Source organism: Rana temporaria, chromosome 9 (assembly GCF_905171775.1).
Source record: "Rana temporaria chromosome 9, aRanTem1.1, whole genome shotgun sequence".
Lineage (NCBI taxonomy): Eukaryota > Metazoa > Chordata > Amphibia > Anura > Ranidae > Rana > Rana temporaria.
This window is the reverse complement of record NC_053497.1, coordinates 94,569,424-94,595,752: the sequence shown is the minus strand read 5'-3', so window position 1 is coordinate 94,595,752 and position 26,329 is coordinate 94,569,424. Positions and strand designations below refer to the sequence as shown.

Genomic DNA, 26,329 nt, shown 5'->3' with positions numbered 1-26,329 from the left:
ATACACAGTAATGGTGAAAAAATATTTTCATTTTCACCACAGACATCTAGTCTCAGTTTAATGGCTTATTTATATTAGCAAATAAATCATCACCTATTGATGCCTGGATGAGCTGAATTAACCTGTGCTGTCACTATCTACAGTGAAAATTACTTCATTCCTCTTAAATACAGTGCCAAATGAATTGTGGTAGACCACAGAGTTATTATCCTTACAGGGAGAAAGAGCTCATGGAAAATGCTAAGTGATCAGAGGAAGTCAATAGTAAAGCACATTTTAAAATCTAAACTACAGTGTTCTTTGTAAATGTCCATCTCCTGAGTCCCTTTGTGAGACTTTCAGAATCTTAAAAGTGAAATATGGGACACCCTAGGGCCTACAGCGTATAATGAATTAGGGGGTTATCCTCAAAAGGGATACGCCGGCGTATCTACTGATACGCCGTCGTATCCCTGTTTCTATCTAAGGAACTGATCCACAGAATCAGTTTACCATAGATAGGCAGAAGATCCGACATGTGTGATTGAATTACACTGTCGGATCTTAAGGATGCAATTCTAGGCCGGCCGCTAGGTGGCGAGGCCATTGCGGCCAGCCTAGAATATGCAAATGAACACTTACGGCGATCCACGAACGTTCCGACGGGCCCGTCGCGCTGAATCTACGTCGTTTACGTCGAGTTACGCCGTGTAAAAATAGGGCTAAGTCCTATTTGACTAAGCCCCATTAAGTATGGCCGTCGTTCCCGCGTCGAAATTTTAAACTCTACGTCGTTTGCGTAAGACGTCCGTGAATGGCGCTGGATGCCATTTACGTTAACGTCTAAGCAAATGACGTCGGAGCGACGTCTGTTAGCGCAATGCACGTCGGGTAAGTTACCCGACGGAGCATGCGCAGTACGTCCGGCGTGGGAGCGCGCCTAATTTAAATGGGACTCGCCCCATTAGATTCGGCACGCCTTGCGCCGGACACATTTAAGTTACACCGCCGCAAATTTCAAGGTAAGTGCTTTGTGGATCGGGCACTTAGGTAGAAATTTTGCGGCGGTGTAACTTGAATCGGAAGATTTAAGTTACACTGGATATTTGTGGATCTGGCCCTTGATCCCTAAACGTCATCACATGCTTATTTTAGTTGTGTTTTAAAACAAAGGGCAAATGATACTCTAAATATTTTTGTTATTGTTGTTGCATAATACTAAGATTACAGCGTATGTAACATTTAAAGTGTATCTAAACCAAAAACAAACATGTCATATATTGTAGCTTATCAATCCCTACATTTTTTCCACTTTGCCGTCCTACCAGTACCACACTTCCTGCCCTAGGGTGACACCACTGTATGGGGGAGTAATCAAGTGACCCGTGGACAGAAGCATTGTTGACCTTTGGAGGAGGTAGTGTTTGATGCACTAGAAAATTTTAATGGACTTTACTAAAAAGTTAAGGCGTAGCTCAAGCTAACAAATAATGAAATGGTTCACTTTAAGATAATCTTAACATGTAGCTAAAATACATTTGATATGATTAAAGGCTCCCTTAAACACACAATTTGCCCTGCGTGTTCACTTAGCAAGGTGGATGTCCACTTAGCTTAGCAAATAAAGTGAAGCTGTGCTTGCTTTAACTACTTCAATATCGGACACTTTTACACCGCTTCCTGTCCAGGCCAATTTTCAGATTTCAGTGCTGTCACACTTTGAATGGTAATTGCCAGTACAATTTTATTTTTTCTTGATACAGTTACCAGAGCAATACAGTGTTACCATAGTAACACTGCATTACTCTGTGGAGGTGACCAGATTTTTTTTTATTCTTACACACTGATTGCTTAAAACAGTGAATTTTACATTTCTAAGCAACCATTTTTTCTGAATACTATTACAGTAAAACCTTGGTTTGAGAGTAACTTGGTTTGAGAGCGTTTTGCAAGACAAGCAAAATGTTTTAATACATTTTGCCTTGATATTCAAGCAATGTCTTGATATAAGAGTAGAGTCATGTCCCAACTGAGTATACAAAAAGAAGAGAGGAGCCTCCAAGTGTACCAATATGGTTACATTTAGGCCCCTTTCACACTGAGGAGTTTTTCAGGTGGTACAGCGCTAAAAACAGCGCCTAAATACCGTCTGAAAAACTCTTGCCCAGCCTTCTCAATGTGAAAGCCCGAGGGCTTTCACATTTTTAGCTTTCGCTATTTTTAGTGCCGCTATTCCGCCACCGCGCCTCCCACCCCAGTGTGAAAGGGGCCTTAATGAAGGTACAACATTTAGCAACATATTGCTACACTTAGAGGTGCCTCTCTTCTCTTTTATACCCTGTAAAAAATGCTTTGATATACAAGTGCTTTGAATTACAAGCATGTTTCTGGAACAAATTATGCTCGCAAACCAAGGTTTGTCTGTATTTTAGTGTTTACTATTGTGATTAGCTATGATTGGCCACAGCTAATCACATGGTGCAGATGGGTTGTGATTGGCCCTGTATGTAACATGTGATCACTTTAACCAGTCACAGAGATCAACACAATAGTACACAATGTGTGGTATAAATCAAAGCCAATCATTGTGTATTGGTTGGTCGCAGCGATCACATGGTATTGGCAGTGGGCCGGGAAAACTGATCTGTCATCTGCTTTGTCCACTAGTGAAAATCGCGCTGGAGTGCAGCCCAATCCTAGGAGGACATCATTTTACGATAGGTCAGATGGGAAGCAGTTAAATACTGATATACAGGGGAATTAATAAAACAGGATCTGTCCTTTCACACCATTGGATAATTAGGGTAAAACGGTTCCAAAAAGCAAGCACAAATTGTAAGTGCAAGGATAGCGTAATCATTTTAATATGTCATGGATTAAAAAAAAAATGACACTCACAGTAAAATGATTAATGACGTTCAGATGACTCCTTCTGCTGCTAACAGCAGCTGGGGTTAGTCTGTGCCATGTGTTGGATCCTCAGAATGGCCTTAAAAGACCTGCTCACTGGCAGTTTGTAGAGCAGTGTCCTGCAGCCATGAGGTGTATGGCCAATCTTCCCACTTACCGGTCACTGGGGTGGCAGCTGTTAAGGTAGCACATTTCAAGGCAGTTCTCCATTCTTGAGGCGTGTTTACTCCATATGAAGGTATACATTTTAAATACCATTCATAACCTACAGAATGTGGCGTGGAGCCTGCCAAGTTCCACAGCATGCTCTCAGCTTAACGCTGTAGAGAATATTTTGAGATTGCAGGAAAAATAACCATGTGACGGTCATTTAACTGAGCTTGTCTCCTCCTGGCTTTGTTTCCTAATCATTTGAATGTCACTCTGGTTGCTAAAGATTGCCAAAGCAAACAGTTCATAATGCACATTAGTAATACAGTTTGCTGTGCTTTACAAACATATGCTTTTCTCTTTTTTAAAGTAATGTGATATGACTGTGATAAGGTCATGTCACTGCTTTACAAATGGAGCACTCTTAGGGAACATTCTGTACTCTTTTAGTAAAATTGCCTGTTGTATTGTATAATGCTTAACAAATATACATAAATATGTATGAGTGTATGCTTATCATCTTCCAATCCAAGTTTACAGTGTATCAAACAGAGAGAAAATGTAAGTAATATAAGGATTAGTGATCTATACCTCTAGAGCAGTCTGGTCCTAAAAATCCTGGGAAGCAGTGACAGTGCCCAGATATGCATTCTCCATTTCCATTACAGTTAGTTGAGCAATCATCCATCATTTCTGTGAGTGAATAAAATAGAATAAACTACACTGAGGTAAAGTTTGGATTCAGCTGTAAATGTAATACATTATGAGCAACTCAATTGCTGAGGAAATTGCTGCAAATTTCTCTTTGCAGTAAAAATAATCATACTGGCTTTTATTCTGATATACCAAGAACTCAAATAAGTATTTGAGTACATACATTTTTTTCTCAGATGAATAAAATTGTCATAGAATCAGTAGCATTACAGAAATGCAATTCAGGGTAAAGTATGTAAGAGCGAGCAAATGAATTACTGGATAATGCTCTGTACATAGGATAAATATGCATTTGCCGTCATCTGTTTCAAGCTTGAAACAAGTTGAAAAAGATCACTTTTATGTAGAAGTCTTGAAAAGTTTAATGTTGTCAATATATCACAGGCTCAATAATTGCAATTGTTTACTGGATTCGGTCAGGTTTACAATCCTGAAAAACAGCACTGGTTTTGATGAATATGGAATACAGAGTAAAGACACATCAATACATATACTGGCAGATATGAGTAATTCTTCATGTATATGGTTGCACATTTATCTGAAATGATCCATAAGTAAAGCAATTGTCTAAATCATCCTCTGGATATCATAATTATTGATGCCATGCACAAAGCGATCACTCAGAAGGAAGAACTCCTGGATTGTTTGCATAGTTAACAAAATGAATGAGGAACATATAGCTTTTATGAAACCTGGAGTGTAGGAAAGAAAGACACAATAGTTGCACGTGACCTTTGATAAAATTCAAGCTAGAACATTCTTAAAATGAAAGTAGGCTTGTAAAATAATACTGTATATATTGGCTATGATCATTGACTTATTTTTGTCAATGCTAATTACTTGACTGCTTTGAATGTCTTAGCTGCTGGACCCCAAACATGCATGCAGTAGCTGCAGTGAAAATTCCTGATCTGCATTTTTATTTTGGGGGCTCAGAAAGTCTTGAAGACACTGGATCAGCAGGACAGTGAGCAAGTTAGTATTTTTAGACAATTGTAGGTAACAGCCTTTACAATCTTCTTAGTAAACATTTGCATGTAAGTTCCAAGGACTCTTACACATTTATCTATTCTGAAGCATTGCATTAACGTGTTATGCTACATGTTATCTTGCATTTCGTCAGCAGGGATGGAAGATTACCTGCAATAGCCACATTAATTGTATTACTGGTTGTCAGATAAACATAAGGCCTCGTACACACGACGGATTTTCTCGGCAAAAACCAGCAAGAAACTTGCTGTTTTTTTTTTTTTTTGCCGAGGAAATCGTTCGTGTGTACACTTTTCGATGAGGAAACTGTCGAGGATCTCGTCGAGTCAAAAAGAGAGCATGTCTTCTTTTTCCTCGACGGGAATGGGGAAATGTGGCTCGCCGAGATCCTCGACAGCCTAACAAGGAACTCGACGAGCAAAACGTGTTTCGCCTATCGAGTTTCTCGATCGTGTGTACGAGGCTTAAGCGTTAAGAGCCCCCTTTTATAAAGAGATCATAGAGTATCCCCCACAAAGTTGAGAGCTGCAAATCTACAAAAATAAATAAATTTGGCCAACCAGTTATGTACAGCGTGAATCAATGAAGAGTATATCAGTACACGTTGAGAGCCCTAAACAAGCCTTCTCAAATGAAAAACAAGAAGCATCTTTTAAAGTGTAAGCATTTTCCCCCATTGCAGTAAAAACAACATTTACTCAGTCAGTCTTGATAGGTGATATGATAAAATGAGAAGGATTGCAATAAATACATTGACCTCCACAGAATATAAGATTTCAAGGCAAAAAGAAACAACAACTGATTAAGTGGTGAAAATCTTTAGCACATAGGTCAAAACTAGGACAACAATTAAATCATAGATTGTCTTTAACGAGTTTAAAAACATATGCCAATACATCTAAAATCACAGTATATGATAATGTCAAACTTAAAAGAGAAGTATGGGATTTTTTTTATCCCATAATCATACAAACACTCATGTCCCCCTGATGCATCTTCACTGAGAACTGAGCCACCAAACACCGCCGATGGCTCGGTTCTCTCACCTCCCTGAGTGGAGAGCTGCTGCCTGACAATCATCAACTCTCCTGCTTTGCTCCTCCATGCTCACTAGATCGCTTAGCTGTGGAGGGCCAGGGATCGACCATCTCAAGAGCTCACTGAGAGGCTGAGACAGCCATTAGTCCAGGCACCTGGCAGATCCAGACTTGCAGAGTCGTGATGCTGCAGTGCCTGGACTGATATTGGTGATGTCTGCACAGAGCAGACTTCAGACCACTCTTTGCAGGTCACAGAAGTGAAAAACAAATTGCACTTCTGTGACCCATAGCAGAAGCACAGCCGAATGAGATCAGGCTGGACTTCTTTAATGTCAGACTTTACAAAGCTGGTCTTATATGCCAAACTGACCCCAGTAGGTTGATGGTGTGCAAGTATCTGGGCAGACATGCACTTTGGTAAATCAACATCATACAAATAACTCTTTATTTACCCAAAGACTTTCTAAGCAAGATAGAAAGTGAACCCATTACCAGATAAAAATCAGTGCAGAGATACATAAATACATACATGATTGTAAATACATACATGATTTCTGATTGCCGCCCATTAATTATGATGGAAGAAAATGCTATAAATTAGTTCTGTGTATGTTATTTGAAAAAATATAGATCAAGTTGTCTATTTCGCAAATGTTATTAAAAACCAACTTTTCAGCAACTGAAATGTAGGAGCTTATTAAATGTAGCATTGCTGCCACCAGTTCTCTAATGTTTTTCAATAACCTGGAATAAAACCTGTTTGATCTTAGTGTTCAAGACCTCCAGTCACTTCTTCTTTTGACCTGCCAGCATAGACGTAATTATTTCATCATTACAATTTAATAATGAGATTGGATAGTGAGATGATAGAGTGCAAGATCTTTTTCAGGTTTAGGAACTTGGCAAATTTTATCTGACACAAGTTTCTTATTAGAAATTAAAAGGAATTATGCACTGAGGTCAAACAAAAAGCAACCTCTTTTACATTATTTTAAAATTCAGATGTGTACCCATCTTGGCCAGATGCCTTGAACATTGTAATGGCTTTATAATATCTTCAATTTCCTTAAGCATAATTAGGCCAACTAAAGACCTGTTTGCAGTGGAGACAGAAGCAAAAGTTCAATTGAAGACCCAAACAGGCCTATTTTTCAAACAACCAATCATAGGATGTTGTAGACAGGTGTTCTGATATTTTTAACCACTTAAGACCCGGACCAATACGCAGGTAAAGGACCAGGCCCCTTTTTGTGATTCGGCACTGTGTCATTTTAACTGACAATTGCGCGGTCGTGCAACGTGGCTCCCAAACAAAATTGGCATCATTTTTTTACCCACAAATAGAGCTTTCTTTTGTTGGTATTTGATCACCTCTGCGGTTTTTATTTTTTGCGCTATAAACAAAAATAGAGTGACAATTTTGAAAAAAAAATGCAATATTTTTTACTTTTTGCTATAATAAATATCCCCCAAAAATATATAAAAAACTTTTTTCCTCAGTTTAGGCCGATACGTATTCTTGTACCTATTTTTGGTAAAAAAAATCGCAATAAGCGTTTATCGATTGGTTTGCGCAAAACTTATAGCGTTTACAAAATAGGGGATAGTTTTATTGCATTTTTATTAATAATTTTTTTTTTACTCCGATCGCCGCCGGAGTCCCAAATAAAAAGTGTATTTGGCTGTACTTCTCATGTGGATCACAAGAGTGTACTCCTGTGACCCGCCTTCAGCAGACAATGGGCTAAAGCCCACTGTTAGTTGACGTCACAGAGTCGGTCAAGGCTCAGGAAAGAACGCAACCATATGGTCGGGATCCACCCACATGCCCCTACCGGCACCCAACTAAGCCTCTCAACGAGCTGCTGAGAGCCTGAGCCGGCCTATTCTGCCCCCTCCACAGCCCATGGGGCAGAGCTGAGAGCTGGTGACTGACAGTCAGCTGTGTTTGATTGCTCATTTCTCAGTGTTAGAGCCAGCGGAGGACAGATGCAGCATCGGACCGATGCTACATCCACCTAGGTAAGTATAATTTAAAAAAAAATGCAATTATTTTACTTCTCTTTTAAACACTTGTATTTCTTCAACAGGTACAATCAGTGTTGTATTATGGAAAAATATCACTAGATCCTAAGTGGGTACAGCCTACTGGTTGTTTCATTTTAAATATGAGGCATACCTTATCATCAAAAGCTGATTGCTTGGAAAATAGGCTTGGAAAATAATTCAGATATTCAGATGAAAGAACGTCATCCATTTAGGATTTGGGATATCTGAATTCAGAGAGAACTTGCAAAGGAAAGAACTAAAATATCTACAGGCAGGTCAGAAGGTGAGGGCACGGAAGCTAGGTGGCAGCCTCTGTGTTAAAGTTAGCAATGATATTAGTAACTCGGCCCATAAAAAACTACATGGTTGCTTCCTGGATAAGGAAGGGAAGGGGCCATACCTGTTGGAGCTATTCAAGACTCTGAGGAGTGAGTTGACCTGGAACGGGCCAATGCAGGGGGACTATTTCCTCTGTACTTGGGATCTCACATTGTGTTTTGTTTAAACAGGAACAACACAATAATAGGGGTTTATTGCTGAAGGTACCCAGATCTGGAAAACAAGCTGGAAAACTTCTGTCAATCAGCCAGTGGGCTGCAGCTGCTGATAAGTGTATTATGACAGCAGAGAGTTCCACTATTACTTACTTCTTACTTCTGGCTGTATTAATGATACCTTTTGCTATGTGTTTGTATTAGGACATATTATACAGTATGATCCCCTGCATTTATCTGGGCATATACATGGATGGCCACATCCAATTTGAGATCCTGAGGATATCTAGAGTATACTACATCTTCTAGTAAGTGTACCTTCTTGGCGTGTCAATGAACAAGAGGGTTATTTTAGAGCTTATATTGTGGACATGTTAATTATTTGGTCAATGTTTTTAGACATGGACATGGATATGGATATATTTATCTATGTTTGTAATATATTGCAGGTCCATTGGCCCTTTAATCTTCTAACTATATTTTGGCCTGATTTATTATAGAAAAAGTAAAAAATATTGTTTTTTTTTCAAAATTGTCGCTCTATTTTTGTTTATAGCGCAAAAAATAAAAACCGCACAGGTGATCAAATACCTCCAAAAGAAAACTTGTGGGAAAAAAGGGACGTCAATTTTGTTTGGGAGCCACGTCTCACAACCACGCAATTGTCAGTTAAAGCGACACAGTACCGAATCGAAAAAAGGGGCCTGGTCCTTTAGCAATAAAATGGTCCAGGCTGGTTAAAGGAAACCTATGCTGCAAGACTATGGAAGTTGTGATTTTTGTCCTCTCCATTTGAGAATGCTACTGTCCCGGCTTTCACGTCAGTGGATTCAGTACTTTCCGAGGCACTGACATGGTGTCAAAATTCAAATCAGGAATTGTGACATGACTCTGACCTTCCTGTACTGTGGTGTTTCAGAAAAGTAAAGAAGCCAAAGCCAACCAAGCAACTACCACTTTCAGAAAATCAGTAATGGCAACCTCCATCTATCTCCTAATATGGCTTTTCTTTAGGATGTATAACATTTGTTCAATTTACCTCAATTTGTTATAGGTAACAATTATTACTGGGTTCGAACCCCTGTCAGGTTTTATAGCTAATTGAGGGATTGCTCCTCACTATCTGTTTTGGTGACAGCCTTTTAATTGGCCAAGAAGTGAGGGAAAACCGGCAACAGGAAAACAGACAGCAATCAAAGGTGGCGAGGGCTCTAGTATCCCCATACTTAAAAGAAGCTTTTCTACTGCTGTCAGTGTTGCTGATTACCTCTCTCTTCCTGTTCTGAGGACAAGCTTTTTAACATCAGGAAGTGAAGGAATCTCTCCAACTGAGCCTTTAATGGCAGTAAAACCTGACAGGCGTTCTAATAATTTCCCACTCTATCTGAAGCTTAAAAATGGTTTTGCTAGATACACTTTAAGCGAAAACTGGCTGTGAAAGCTTCTCAAATATAATACATGTCATTTAGATGCTAGGCTTCACTAAAGACAGCCGTACAATCTCAGGTACTGGGTCCAGTTCTTAGCATGAATCAAGTATGACTTGCTGGTATGTTCTAATACCTATAACATGAAACCTATTAGGTCATATGATTGTGTTTTTAATTGCTTGAGTAGAAAGTCAAAGCAGTTAGTTTGTCCCAGAATACTATAATATTAGCAATGTTGGTTGGAGTGAGAAAAATCTTGGGCTTTCACACAATATTTTTTTAATTAAATATCACAGCATGAAATTTCCTCAGTAAGGGGTTGATTACAACACCATCTTGGTGTAGAAGTCAAATGCAAATGTTCTTATTGCTGCAAAGTGGAGTTAAAAGATCTTGTGTGACCCATGATACACATAGGAAATAAACCAAGAGTACCCGACTTCAACCTCTGAGTATCCTACTGAATCTGGCTGTAATAAATGTAAATGATGGCTTCTGTGTATCAGACACAATAAACAAAAATGCAATGCAAACTATTGGTATTCTAAATCCAGTAGGGTACCACCTCTTTGTCCCTTTATTTGTTCTCCTGTATTAGCAGAGCTACCCTAGACTTTACTGATGAAGATGCTGTTCACAAGCATAAACACACACGGCTGAATTCTGAACTGTTTCACTGAAGTAGTGATATTTCACTAGACTAGAGTCTTATAGAGACTATGCTATGCAGCAAAGTGTTACCCTGATTGAGTTACAGGGACATTGCTGTGAAGAGTCCATGTGTGTACAATATTTTATAATCTATATTATATTTTTCTTATCTGACCGCATTTTGCAATACTGATTCTTACTTTGCATTTGTTTAGTAAACTGCAGGTTACACTTACTCTCTGTCTGATCGTCCTGTTAAACAAGCAAAAGGGCACTTATATAAGGATCTCTTGGGTGTAGTTCAAATTTCTGCAGGACAGGCAAGGATGAGCTGATGTTATGCATATTTTTGAACCCTGTGGGTTGTACATTACCCTATGCACCCAAAACAAATTTCAATAGACATGTTGTGTCCTATTGACTTGTATTATTTGTTATTCTGGGTTAATGCATAATGTTTGTTAACTACTTGCCGACCAGCCGCCGTAGTTCTACGGCGGCAGGTCGGCTCCCCTGCGCGAGAGCCTGTACAATAACGTCAGCTCTCTTTGCGGCCACTAGGGGCATGTGCACGCCGCCGGAGGCGCGCACGCGCGCCCCCGGCTCATCACTGACTCCCGTGCGCGTGTCCGGCGGGCGTGATCGCCGCCGGGCACCCATGATTGCTCGTTACAGAGCGAGGACCAGGAACTGTGTATGTAAACACACAGCTCCCAGTCCTGTCAGGGGAGAAATGCCTGACCATCTGTTCATACAATGTATGAACAGCGATCAGTCATTTCCCCTAGTGAGGCCACCCCCCCTACAGTTAGAACACACCCAGGAAACATACGTAACCCCTTCCCTGCCCCCTAGTGTTAACCCCTTCCCTGCCAGTGGTATTTTTATAGTAATCCAATGCATTTTTATAGCACTGATCGCTATAAAAATGCCAATGGTCCCAAAAATGTGTCAAAAGTGTCCGAAGTGTCCGCCATAATGTCGCAGTACCGGAAAAAAATTGCTGATCGCCGCCATTACTAGTAAAAAAAAATATTAATAAAAATGCCATAAAACTACCCCGTATTTTGTAAACGCTATAACTTTTGCGCAAACCAATCAATAAACGTTTATTGCGATTTCTTTTACAAAAAATATGTAGAAGAATACGTATCGGCCTAAACTGAGGAAAAAAAATGTTTTTTTATATATTTTTGGGGGATATTTATTATAGCAAAAAATATTATTTTTTTAAAAAAATTGTCGCTCTATTTTTGTTTAAATCGCAAAAAATAAAAACTGCAGAGGTGATGAAATACCACCAAAAGAAAGCTCTATTTGTGGGAAAAAAAGGACGCCAATTTTGTTCGGGAGCCACGTCGCAGGACCGCGCAATTGTCAGTGCCGAATTGCAAAAAGTGTTCTGGTCTTTGACCAGCAATATGGTCCGGAGGTTAAGTGGTTAATGTAAATTGCCTGTATATACAGTTGGGTCTACTCACCATATACAGTGTATTTGGGTTGCCTTTTTTGAGCAAAACTTTCTCAGCTCAACTTGCCATGAGCCTAGTTAAAATGATCTGTAAATTTAATGAGCACCTGTATAGGCATTTTGATTTACTAAAGAAGTATAGGCTGTTAACGTAGCCAATTATTTTTTACTTTGCAAAATTCGTTTTTACTTAGCTTAGTGAATGAGGTGAAACTGTACAGACTTTGATTATCCAATCATGTGTGAGAAAAAATCCTATGTTTTTTTTTTCATTTTTACTTTGCAAATAGAAAATGCTCTACTCCTTTTGTAAATTAACCTAAATATTGAATACAGATTACTGAGAAGGGAGATATAGGAAAAGTCCAGCCAAAGCTCATTTTGGCTCCACTTCTCCTATGCACTCCTGTGACCCGTTTTGAGCAGAGAGCTGACGTCAAATAAATCAGTCCAGGCACTGTGTCATCCTGACAATGGGAGTCTGGATCCGCCAGGTGCCTGGACTAATGCTTGTCTCAGGCTCTCATAGAGCTGCTGAGAGCCTGAGATGGCTGCTCCCCACCCCTCCACAGCGCAGCGCTCCAGTGAGCGCGGGGGGGAAGAGCGGAGAGATACTGATTGACAATCACCAGCTCTCTGTTCGGGAAGCTGTGAGAACTGAGCCATCGTGATGTTCAGTCGCTTGGGGACGTTGGGGGATCGAGGCAGGATCAGACAGATGCTGCATCCACCTAGGTAAGTATGATTCTGCAAAAAAACAAACAGACCTATACTTCTCTTTTAAGTCTGGAAATGAACCGTACCTGTGATAGCAGTTGCTACATGTTGAAAGAGTATAATGTTCAATTTGTACAGAGGTGTGAAAAAACAATTCTCACCTATTGCGGTTGTTAATATCAAAACTTGCTCCATCTTCTTTCCATCATTGTAAAATGCTAAATGCCAGGTACCTTGATCCATGTATTCAATGAACCCTGTCTCTTGTAAGGATGCCAGAACTAGACTCCGAGGTGCATGCTGTGGGTTTTCTGCATTTTTTGGTTCTTGCTTTATCAAGTGCTTCCCATCCATCAACTTTACAAAATCAAACTGTGTGAAGATCAAGGACAATTCATGAATGATTAAGCCGATTATAGAGAAAACTTGAACTTTGAAAAGCTTTGAAAATGTTAAATTACAGCAAAAGGAAAGTTTGTATTATATAATAACACAATGGCTAATAATAATTTTCTACCTAAATGCAGTTTTATTAAATTAATCCAAATGGGCTAAAAGATCAAAGGGTAATACTCTGCCAAGCAGAACATATTATAATTGTTAAAAAAAACACATTATGGTCCCTTCATAAGCAGAGATTAATTCCACATAAGTTCAATAAATGCTAGCATCAAAATTTGTTTTAGGAGTGAATAAACACACTATAATATGATAAAACATATTTTGTGGTTGCATATGATTATGTTCCCCTTGCACTGGTTGCACCATTAATCTGTAATACTGCAGTCATGTGTGTCAATGCAATTTTGACAAGTTGGATTTATACACTATCTACAGTGCCTTGCAAAAGTATTCACCCCCTTGCCTTTTTACATATGTTGTTAAAAAAAACATTGAACTAAAGGTTGTATAGTAACAACATATTTAAAAAGGCAAGGGGGGTGAATACATACGCACATGCCAATCATTAGTATTTTATTTCTGAAAAATTGTTTTATGTATATACTTTTCTAATTTTACTTCACCAACTTAGACTATTGTGTTCTGATTCATCACATATAATTCAGATAAAAAAAAACATTGAACTAAAGGTTGTATAGTATCTGAATTATATGTGATGGATCAGAACACAATAGTCTAAGTTGGTGAAGTAAAATTAGAAAAATATATACATAAAACTATTTTTCAGAAATAAAATACTAATGATTGGCACCACTAACCAAACACTGCCATGCAGACCAAGGAACCCTCCAAACAAGTAAGGGACAATGTTGTTGAGTAGTGCAAGTCAGGGTTAGATTATAAAAAATATTCAAATCTTTGATGATCCCTAGGAGCACCATCAGATCTATCATAACCAAATGAAAAGAACATGACACAACAGCAAACCTGCCAAGAGACGCCCACACACAAAAACTCATGGACCGATGCCCTCCTTGCCCTTGTACAAATACTGTAGCTGCTGACTTTTAATAAACAGACACTTACAAGTCCAGGTATCCAGCGCTGTCCTCACTCTTTCTGGTATTTGCTGGTCTTCGGGTCCCCAGCACTGCCATCTTGGATGTAGGAATCCGGCTGTAACTTCCGGATGCTTCCCAACCAACTTTCTACTGCACATGTGTGAGTAGTACTGAACATTCTCAGAGGACCCACAGCCTCCCAGGACCTGTGACATGTTCCAAGAAGTTGAGGGTGGGGGGATGAACTTTCACTTAGATTGCCTAGGCAAAAGTGGAGCAGATACCTGTCACAAATAGGTACTTGTCCCAAGAAAATAAAAATCCAAAACTATTGGGGGAGGGAGGAGGAAAAGTAGAACTTCCCTTTTTTAGGTGAAGTTCCACTTTAGTGTAGTCTTAAACCCTCAGAATTTTTAAGCTTTACACAATTAAATAAATGTTCCCTGGTAAATGATTTGTGGGTGACTCCATGAGATGGTACAAAAGAAACAGCCACCCTAAAACAGGCATAAAGATAGGCAAGGATCAAATATAAAGAAGTTGCAATCTCATTAAGTGATTACATCATCTGCTGAAAGTGCTTAAAAACGTAAAAAAAAGTTTACTATCACTTTGTTCATCATGAGTGAGGGAGCCATCGTGACTGTCTGGAAAAAGAAGATTGTTGTCTTCCAGAAACTTCTGCTAGATAGTTGAGAAGTCTCCTGGACTGAAATGATGCTGTATTTTTCTAGTTTATCATTTCTAAAATATATTTTATCCAAGATAAGTACATATATTTTATCATTATACTTTTTCGAGATGTTGAATAATTACACTGCACCTACCTATCTGAGACCTGTCTGTTATCAAGCAAATATTAATTAATACATATTAACCTTTTATTACCAGTCATTAGAACCCATATCAGGTTGTTTCTTGCTATTTGTGTCCCATATGGGGAAATTTCCCCTCTCTTCCTGTCCAAGAGATACAACAAGAAGTTAGGGGAAATTCCCTCGTAATCAATTGTCACCAGAACAGGTTTCCATATTGGAATATTCACCCCTACCTCCTGTTCTGGTAGCATTTTAAAACCAAAGATATCCTTCCTGTCCCCATAATACATTTTCAACAAGACATATAGAGAGAGTAACTCTGTCCAGTGGCAGTGAAGTTAGGCTTAAAATTGTTCACATTATCAGTAACTCCTAAAATTATGTCACCAAAAAAAAGAAAGAAATACAAAACATACTTGTGTGTGGGTTGGTGGGATATTCCTTCTTCCATATATGCCAAGAAGGGAATCTTTTGAAAATGAGACGTTAAATTTTAAATACATGGGATGGTGTATTGTAATCTGAAATCGCCAGAACAAGGCAGGTGGGATGCTCTCCACAATCTGTTTTCCTATTTCCACCTCGCCAGAGTCTATCGCTCTTCCTCTTTGATAAACTGCACAGAGAAACAGAAAAAAAGTTCTATTAACTTGTATACAAAGTTATACAAATTCAAGTTATTATAATAAACGCATATATGAAAACAACATAGAGCACAACATACATTATGTATCTGAACCTTTTTAGGCACCAATATCAACAAGTAAAAAACATATATAATGTAACAAAAAAAATCCAATATGTTATTGTTACAAAGATAAAAGCATACATAAAATAGTTGGCTGATCAAACAATAATATCACTTATCTCTCATCAGCATGTCCATCATATTACACATTTGACACATATATAGTGGTATTCATGGAAATGGTCCAAGAAAATGACCCAACATGTTTCAAAATGCATGGGTGCCACTCTCTTTTCTCATAAAATAGGTGCAGCCACGACCCGTTCAGATTTCACAAACAGTAAAAGGGTCTTAAAGGGGCATTAAATACCAGGATTGCATTACATACAGAGTGCATAGTTCAGGGGGTTGCACACAGAGTGCAGAGCTGTCACTTGTAAACACAAAAAACAGACTTCTGTGTTGTATCAGTGATTGTGGTGAGCAGGCACCAAAGGGTCTGAGCCAAAGGTGGTGGAACTGAGTTCCCCCAGGTTCCCCCTGAAAAAAAGCCCTGGTGCCACTACTATATGCTGTATGTATCTATTGTGAATTATGGTGGAAACACTGATGAGAGATATTATTGTTTGATCCAACAACTATTTTATTTATTCTTTTAGCAATGAAAATATTGGAATTTTGTTACATTATATGTTTTTTGTTCTTGTTAATATTGGTGCCTAAAAAAGTTAACAGATACCCATTCTATGTTGTGCTCTAGGATATAATGTTTTGGGATGTTGGCACATACAGGTAGTTCTAAGTCACACCTCTGTCTATGGATTAGATATACAGGAAAAAAATATTTTAATATTCGTTATCCAATAAGTATAGCTGTACACCAAAAAAGATAAATAACACAGCAAATAAAAAAACAACACAGCAGTGTTAGACTTTCTCTGTCATTTACGTGCAGAAGATAACTTCTAAAGAATAAAGATTGGTTTAAATATTTTTGGCTGATTTAAAATTGTTCTATGCAGGTTTCTTATACTTTCAGGCATCGGGGAACCAGCTCAATTTAAAACACACCAAAGCACCACTATATTTCAGTATAGTATATTTTATTGTATTGGCTGGGGAATTACAGAAACATGATCACTATGATCTAGCTATGTCCAGCTGGCAGTAAAAATCAGCTTTTGCTTACAAATGACACTAGCATACTTTTGAGCAAACATCCACAATATACTAGTCCAACAGTTTAGCAATATGTATGTATTGGCAAAACTGCATGACAGGTCAGCATAATTCTTGTTTAGAACAAAATATTTGCTTTCTTATTCCAACAAGCTTAAAGCGTTTGTTAACCCCCCCTCCCGCCCCCCACAGCTTGTGCTAATGTCATTTGGCCCCCTGTATCACCTATAATATCTGGCTGATCCTGCCAGTTTCTACCCTCCCCCTGTAAGCTGACCACAATATATCAGGGCTGCTGAGCCTTGACACCATTGTCAGCGTACATGCCTCTGTCAGCCGCAGCCCTGCTCCATGTCTCTTGTGTTTTGTTCTCCATCCTCTCCCCCTCCTCTTCCCACTATCTGCCTGTCAGCTCCATGGCGCCCCCTCCCATCCCGCTGCTCAAATTACTGTTTATTTGTAATACAATCTCATTTTTTTTACTGTAATGGCCCCCTGTGACTGTGCTGTATAAAAATAATGCTGTATACAGTGCCGCCTCTCTCCCTCTCCCCTCCCGACTGACGTCAGCTGGGGATCCTCAGCCCCACCCACCGCCCACTTCCACATACATATAGCTATTCCCTGGAACGTTTGGTGTGCTGTTGTTTCTCCTGAGCTCTCTTATATGCAGCTGAGAACACAGGGCATGTGATCACTTTTAAAAAAAGGTATTTAGAATGTTTTAAATATATATACAAAAAATGTTTGCTTTTATTTATATTTTAAACTAAATAGGTTGTTTTTAAAGGTGAGGGTTCACATATACTTTTTAGTTTATAAGCTTTAAAAAAATGATATTTTATGTTTTACTATCTATAAAAAAATATTTGAATAAAAAATTTTCTACTAGTTTATTACAGCATTTGAGGGTCTCAAAATAGGGTGTAGCAGTAGTTGTAATCTTTGTGGCTATCTCTAACTAAATTTTCTTATGGAAGGTAAATAATTTCTCTGACCTATTCATCAACGTAAATCATTATTTATGTCTGCAAACAACAGGCTATTTTTAGCAGAGCAGTTAAGGTTAGCTGTGACAGAACCACGATTTTGTTTTCACATTTTTAGTTTTTGCCACAAACCTAATATGTTAATGAAACAACCACAAGTTCTATCAAAGTGTATATCATGTTATGCCTAGGGTACAGATAAAGGTCCAGATCCACAGAAGAATTACGCCGGCGTATATATTGATACGCCACGTAATTTCAAAGTTCCCACGTCGTATCTTTGTTTTGTATCTACAAAACAAGATACGACTGCATCTGGGCTCGATCCGACAGGCGTACGCCGTCGGATCGTGGGTGCATTTTTCCGCCGGCCGCTAGGTGGCGTTTCCGTCGAATTCCGCGTCGAGTATGCAAATTAGCTAGATACGGCGATCCACGAACGTACGTCCGGCCGGCGCTTTTTTATACGTCATTTGCGTTCGGCTTTTTCCGGCGTATCGTTACCCCTGCTATATGAGGCATACTCAATGTTAAGTATGGCCGTCGTTCCCACGTCGAATTTTTAATTTTTTACGTCATTTGCGTAAGTCGTTCGCGAATAGGGATTTGTGTAGAATGACGTCACCGTCGTAAGCATTGGCTTGTTCCGGGTTAATTTTGAGCATGCGCACTGGGATACCCCCACGGACGGCGCATGCGCCGTTAAAAAAAACTTCATTTACGTCGGGTCACGACTTATTTACATAAAACACGCCCCCATCAATTGCGCGCCCTTACGCCGCCAAAGATACACTACGCCGCAGTAACTTACGGCGCAAATTCTTTGAGGATAAGGAAATTATGCTGTAAGTTACGGCGGCATAGTGTATCAGAGATACGCTACGCCAGCCGCAACAATGCGCCGATGTACGTGGATCTGCCCCAAAGTTTTCTACATTTAAGTCACAGCTAACTATAGATAATATAAATAGTATAAATAATCTAATGATAAAATATAAATTGGATACCAGTGTCCCAAAAATGTCAATCCTAAATATATATTTGTTTAATTTGTTGAACTAACACTGAATTTACCACATTATATTTAATTGTTACAATGAAGTTGTCTGGTCCTATCATGCACTATAAAGACGTCATATGTTTTAACCCAACCCTTAGTTGTTGTTGAAAGTATGCTTTAAACGAACACAACATCTTGGCTTGTTCTAGAACATAGCACATTATTTTTGATAAAATACGCAATAGCCAAAGTCATATAACGCAGAATAGGACTGAAAAGTTGACAAGTGAGAAGAAGTTGAGCAATGACACATTTCATGTACTTATCTATATCCCAGTGCTCAGAACAATTTGTATCTGCAATGATTTTATTGTGGATGTTGAAAAATATAAAAGGCTATGTAAAGCAATAGCTGTAAGCTCAAGAGTGTTTTTAATCCGCTCTGTATTAAATATTAAGGAATAGCAAAGTCTTGCTGAGCTGTGCAGTGAATGAGCAAGCAGGCGTCAATAATCCATAATGTCATTAATGTCAAGTACTAAATATACAGATTATACATTAATATTTTACACAGTGATTAGGTTTAACTATTTGCTTTTTACATCAGCTCAGTTGTCTATCTTTTAAATGCTGCTGGAGGAATATAAAGAAAAAAAAATCAAACTTCAATAACATATTCTAACTTAGCTTGAGAAATGGCTTACTCAAAAAAAAAAAAAAAAAATGTGTTTTAATATATTATACCAATGCTTTATTGTAACGGGTTGTTAGTTGTTGTTTTTTTTTTTTTTTTTTATCTCCCTTTGCAATTCTGCAGTAACATAAGCTACTAAAATTGTTTCTCTGCAAGAATGTCACCATTTTATTGCTGTTTTCAAGGGTATTCTCGTATGAACTTATAAAATGCTTAATAAAAATTCCACTTATTTTAACATTGATTTTTTGTGGCTAGATTCTTTCTACCAGCATAAATCTCACTAATCCAAACTTATTAAAACATTTTAAAAGCAATCTAGCAGCAACTTTGTTGGCACCAGAGATTCAAAGCTGAATGCAAACAAGCAGAAACAGAGACTGACTATGATGTCTATAATATTTATAAGTGTTTTCACCTAAGATTCATACAACTTCCTCCCAATATCTACACATATTTCAAACTGAACCTTAGCTGAAAATCATCTTGGGTGAAAACATTTTATAAATAGACCACTATATTATTTTGCATAACCCCTTAATAATAAAATGATTTTGCCATATGCCAAAGCAGAAAACTTCATAGATTGCGGAGCCAGATGCTGGACATCATACTTTAAAATAGAATGATCACACAGGACTTAGCACAGTAAATTGGACCAAAATCTGGACCCTCAGTGGTGTAGCTTGGCATGCCGGAGACCTGGTGTGAGATATAAACCAGGAACCTTGTGTTTTTATTCCCTACCCACTGCTTCAGAATCACAGGTACCTCAGAGCTCTGTTCTGGGATTAATCCTGTTTAACTTGTTCATAAAAGATATAGAGGTTGGTATCAGTGTTTACTAATTATACAAAGCTAAGCAGGACAAAACTTCACAACAAGACATAACTCTACAGAAATAAATAAATAAAAAAGAGAGGTAGGCAAACAAATAACAAATTAAGTTTAATGTAGGGAAATGTAAAGTAATGCACCTGGGGGCGAAATAGATGAATGCAATTTACACACTAGGGGTAAAAACTCTGGGGGGATTCGAGTATGGAGAAAGTTCTGGGGGTCCTATTAGATCACATGCTCAACAATATCAATGCAATCCCAAGCTACAGTAAGCAATGCCAGTAGAGTGTTAGCATGCATTAAACAGTATACTTACTCAAGAGATTAAACTATAATTCTACCACTTTCAAAAATTCTGGTTCGGTCACACTTTGAGTATGCCGTCCAGTTTCAGTCTCCAGTTCTCAGTGGGGTATGTACTGGAACTGGAGAGAGTCCAGAGAAGAGCAGCAAAACTAATAAGGTACTGAAGGTTCTCAGTTATGAGGAACATTTACAATCATTAAACATATTCTCCCTGGAGAAGAGACGCTTAAGAGGAGATATGATAGTGATATACAAATATCTTAATGGTGACCCCAGCATTGGGAGGAAACTATTCAGTCTCAGGTCTCTCAAGAAGGCATGTGGCCACTCAGTGAAGTTGGATAAGATGTGGTTCATCCTTAAACTGCATAAGGGGCTTTTACTGTTGGAGCGGTAAAGGATGTGAAACTCCCTTCCACAATTGGTAGCTTCAGTGGGTAATGTCCCTAATTTCGAGAAAATCTTAGATGGGCATCTTATTGAACACAATATACAAGGATATGGGAAGTGATAGAGACATAATACACACACACAGGTTGAACTGGATGGACTAGTATTTTTATTCAACCTTACCAACTATGTAATTATGTAACATTCAATTCCTCTAACAACCTTTGCTGCTTATAAACCCCCCCTCCATTACCTCCTGTACCAAAAATCCTCAGCTTTTTTAACCATTGTTTATACCCTTCCTTGGCACCCAACCCCTTGCTTAAATCCTATTACTCTGTGTTCCACATTGTACAGTTTGTTTCCTCTTCTCCAGTGAAAGTGATTTATAAGCAAGTTTACTGAAGAAGAAGGTAATAGAGAAGACATGTGTATAAGTCTAGGCAATCTCTTTAGGTGTCTCAGAACTCTGTCCTGATTGTAACCACTACTTCTGTTCCTACAGCACTTTGATGTATTTGCTGGCAAAGCCAGAAATGTTTGCATCAGCTATTGCAATACCATTCTAAACAGCTACACACACATACATGGTTAACTATTTAATGGGAAAAGGAAATTATTCTGAGCTTATGCAATAGTAAATTCAGTGAGCTGAACATTAAATAACACTTATAAGGATACATCAATATTGAATCAATATTGAGCCAGTGCACATGATCATTTGAGGTGCATTTAAGATGCATTCACCATGCTTTTGATATGTGTTAACTATTTGATTGTCATATATTGGCACTGACTTCTATGGATGAATAAAAGTAAACAGTTCTTAAGCTGACCTTAGCTAATTTAACAAACCCTTCATGAACATTATGTCTGTTAGTAAGCAGCTCTATTTATAAAGTAGAGATCTATGGATTATTTTACGAATGTAACTAGTTTTTCCACAAATCTGATTAATGGGCCAATCCATTCAAACCAGCTATTTTAATTTTTGGTAGACATTTATAAAATGTTTATATTCTATCACACTTTTTATGGCAGTGTTTTTCTGTCTCGTACCCCTCCTCATTTTGCATTCTCAACCCTCTAGCTTTAAAGCAGAGAGAGCATCAATTATTCAATTGCACGTTACATAACATAAAATAATAGAAAAAAAAACAAACAAACAGGAGAGCAAACATATGGTAAATAAGAAGGCCAGTATGGTGGCCTGAGTTTATGGGAGGAGCCCGGAGGGTATTTAAGCAGCCCACTCACACATGCTCTTTGTCAGTTCAGTGTGCGGTACTACATGTCACTGGGCCGACTCTTCCCAGCTCACCTCATGTCCGTAAAGCCTGCTCATTCAATCGCATTCGACACCCTCCCACCCTTCCCTTTTTCAGGGCACTTCTCAGCATAACCTTCTTCAATTAACTACCCATTACTTACCTTGGGTATGCCCCCTTTTCTTGGCATACTGACCAGACCACCAAGGCACACTTCAGGTCTATTTATGTTGTAAGTCTTGTCGCGTGTTTATGTGATCCACATCACTCTCGGTCAGAGGGTGACGACCATAAACATATGGCAACACTTTAAACACAGGTTCAAAAATCTCCATACTGAAGTCCATGAAAGAAAAAATGATTTTGTGGGTGAGTCTAAACCTAAATAACTGAAATATCAGTATGAGGTAGATTACCCATTTACCTTAAATAAAAGCTTCCACTTTCTGAAGTGTGCAATGAGTATTAAAAAAAAAAAAAAAAAAAACATTGATGTTGAATATCCATTCACAGACAAGAAAAACTCTTTGCTACACTTTAACTCACTTTGCAATTCAGCCAATATATTTAAACAAATCTTGTTTGTATTTTAGGAATATGTGGTACTGTTATATGTACTGTGATTTTGTAGGAAGGTAAGCAGCAACAAAAACATGGAATGATAAAGTTGCAAAATTAATTTTTGCTTGGGATAGGCCTCACACAGATGTTATTGGTCCTGCGACAAAGCTTGGATTAGTGTGCTGTTATATTCTTTGTAGGTTATGTTTCTCTTAGGACTAGAAATACAAGCTGGTAAACAATATTAACTTCATATTTATTAGGTGTTTTTATCCTGTGAACATTGCATAAAATATGAAAATGAACTAACTTCTACAGTTTAATAGGGTATCAAAAAGACTATGAAAAAACTATTGTTTAGCACACACAAAACACATTCAGAGACATTGTAGATGCCATTAAACAGCAACTTGTATTGTTTCCGGTGATAACTATTATTAGCTTGGACATGGCAGCACTGGAACTTCAAATGCTGACGCATAATTTGGGATTAAAGTGGTTTTAAACCCTCCAGTGTATCATGTATCCAGTAAAGTGAATAGCATTAGGTGATACACAGAGTTGTAGCTGTGTATCTGCAGCAATTTATTCTGTAGATTGTTCAGAAAACAGACAGAAGAAATAATTTCTCTTTAGTTCTAGGAGCAAGAGGCGGAGGTCTGAGGTCTTCACATAGCCAATAGCTCTGAGCCCTGATTGGAGGGAAGGGACACAGCCACCTTCACACAGGCAGAACAAGCACAGCTGTGGATATGAGTCACACTGTGCTGCAGCTCCCTCCCTATCAACATTTTAACTCTTGGTGTCAGGAAAAGCTGCAAGACCTGAGTCATGCTGGTAAGAGAGAAACCAGATAGCAAAGAGAAATGACACTCAGAGCTGTGGAGAGAGACAAGTACACAGTAGAGCAGGATATGCTTCCTTCATAATTCATGTCTGAGGTGTACAACCATGGTAATTAACTTAAAGTAAAACTACACTCTGCCTAAGAAAAACCTGGTGCTACTTATGCCTGTTCAATAACACATTATAGACTTGAAACGGAAGACTTAAATACTTTTAGCATCACTACTATAGGAGTATGTCCTCATTCAACTTACTGCACAGGCATGAGCATAGGATTTAAACATCACGGGAGGGCACTACATCACAAAGAGGTAAATAAGTACCTGTGTATGGGTGCTGTTCTAAGTTAAAATGGATAGGAAGTGTAGGAATTGTACAGTTAGAATAGTAGAATGGCGCAAGATTATTAGGGTATGAATAGTAATGACAATAACTAAAATAAACTGAATAGGCAATACAATAAATTGCGTAGTCCAATAAATAGTCCAATAAATATCCAAGGGTAAAAAAGGGGCACTCGCGGCAGCTACCATAAAAGCAGAAGCAGGCTCTGGAATGTATGCAAAAAGAGAAAAGGTGCGCCAATCTAAGTGCAGCAAATAAAAGTTTAATTGAATTATGTATATCACACAGCCAAAGGGCTACTCACATAATGTAAGGCATCAAAGGCATATATAAGGTGATCTGGTCAGGTGTCACTGTGGAGTCCAGATGGAAATGACAGCGATCTCTATCCTAAACAAAATCCTCGGCAAACAGGGGGGCTGATGGTAATAGGAAGTCCGCTATCAGGTATGGCTTCATTGATCCAATGTTGCACGCCATTTTGCGACACATCATCACAAAGACACTACTGCTCTTCAGGTCTGGATCATTGAAGCCATACCTGAAACCCCTACTGCAGCTGAAAGATTTCAACGTCTTTGTAGACAAGAAACTTATTGGATTTATTCTTTAAATACTATGGCTTAAACGAAGAAATAGAAACAAATACCATCATCTAACGTTTCACCCTACTTTTCTTGCATATTTGTTGTTATCGAGGGTATGTATACATATATGTGGGCTTCTTTAGGTGCCTTTTGGGTGTTTGCTAATGCATACACCTACAGACATAGGTATGCATGTGTGTATATGCATTATATGTATATATATATATATATATATATATATATATATATATATATATATATATATATTTTTTTTTTTTTTAAATGTATGTCTTTTGTATATATTTTTGATACACTAACGTACATAATCATCTACTCAGTATGTACACCTTGGTATACTTTTTATTCTTTGGTTATTCCTTATTACAATTGTTTTTATTTCTTTATTAGAAGGTGCCTAGATTATCAGCAATTTGTGTATTAATTATAATAATCTTTGTGTCATTAATTAATTAATTTTTAACTATCTTAATACTAATCTGATATATTAAATAATGGTTAATTATTGATTTTTGATTTACTATTTACATATTTTGTATCTCCATTCATTTCTCTAATTCTTTATGCATGTGTACATATACATATATATACATGCATTTTCATATTTATTATATATTTACATAATTGTATCTCTTATCCCTGCATGAACTATATTGTATTTATTTGGTATCTGTATTTCCAATTAATTGTTCTTTTATATATTTACCAATTAATTTAGAATTATTTCATAGGCATTTATTGATCATTATTATTCGTGATATACATTGTAGTTTGTTCCAGCATGATCTTCTTTTTTTAATCTATTTATTCATATGCCTTTGATTGACTCAGTTCATTACCATAGCGATCGTTTGCATGTGTGCTGACGACCAATTACAGGACTTTTAAGGTCTATATAGTATGTCCCCTCCGTATGGACGTCATGGATCTGATAAAACAGTGGATGCTGAGAAATGCGTCATCCTCGGAGAAAGGGGGAGAAACCGCTTGATTTGGCTTGGTTTTTCTTTTTTTTTTGGTTGTTTTTTGACGTTTTGGACAAAGGGTCCTGACGCAGGGGGGGGGGGAGGTAAGATATGGAGAGAATTCATGTTACCAACTCCTCAGACAGGGAGAGATCACGTCAAGGGGTGTGAGAAAGGGAAGATAGAGAAAGGGAAGGTGAATCATTATTTGGTTTTTGTATATATAGGAAGATGTTAATATTGTTAAGATAATGGTCACATAAGAAGTTTGAAAACTCGCATCAGGTAGAGATTTATGATGTTGATTTTGGATGATGTGATAATATTTTTGTTTGAGGAATTGTGAAATGAGGAAAAATGGAAAAATAAAGAATTAAAAAAAAAAAGAAACGCGTCATCCCATTGGTTCGTTCCTTGCCCTACGTCACTTCTGGTCCGACGACGCGGCGTTGCGCTCCATGCTGAGGCGCACGCTGTCTCGATCAGTGGTTCCTGGTTCCTGTTTCCTCCGTGGCCTCTCAGGGTGATAGTGGACTTCCTATTACCATCAGCCCCCCTGTTTGCCAAGGATTTTGTTTGGGTTAGAAATCGCTGTCATTTCCATCTGGACTCCACAGTGACACCGGACCAGATCACCTTATACATGCCTTTGATCCCTTACATTTTGTGAGTAGCCATTTGGCTTGTGTGATATACATAATTCCATTAAACTTTTTATGCTGCACTTAGATTGGCGCACCTTCTCTCTTTTTGCAGTGTAGGAAGTGTAGGCTTGAT

General features: G+C 38.2%; 1 protein-coding gene across 2 annotated transcripts in view; it reads right to left on the bottom strand.

Moving 5' to 3' along the window:
• TENM1 (teneurin transmembrane protein 1) overlaps positions 1-26,329 on the bottom strand; it is a 493,379-nt gene that overhangs the window by 299,463 nt on the left and 167,587 nt on the right. For both annotated transcript variants that reach the window (XM_040323926.1, XM_040323927.1), the window contains exons 5-7: positions 15,293-15,492; positions 12,757-12,967; positions 3,631-3,732 (exon numbers count right to left, since the gene is read on the bottom strand). In XM_040323926.1, the coding sequence (XP_040179860.1) occupies positions 3,631-3,732; positions 12,757-12,967; positions 15,293-15,492 (513 nt within the window). The remainder of the gene's footprint in view (positions 1-3,630; positions 3,733-12,756; positions 12,968-15,292; positions 15,493-26,329) is intronic.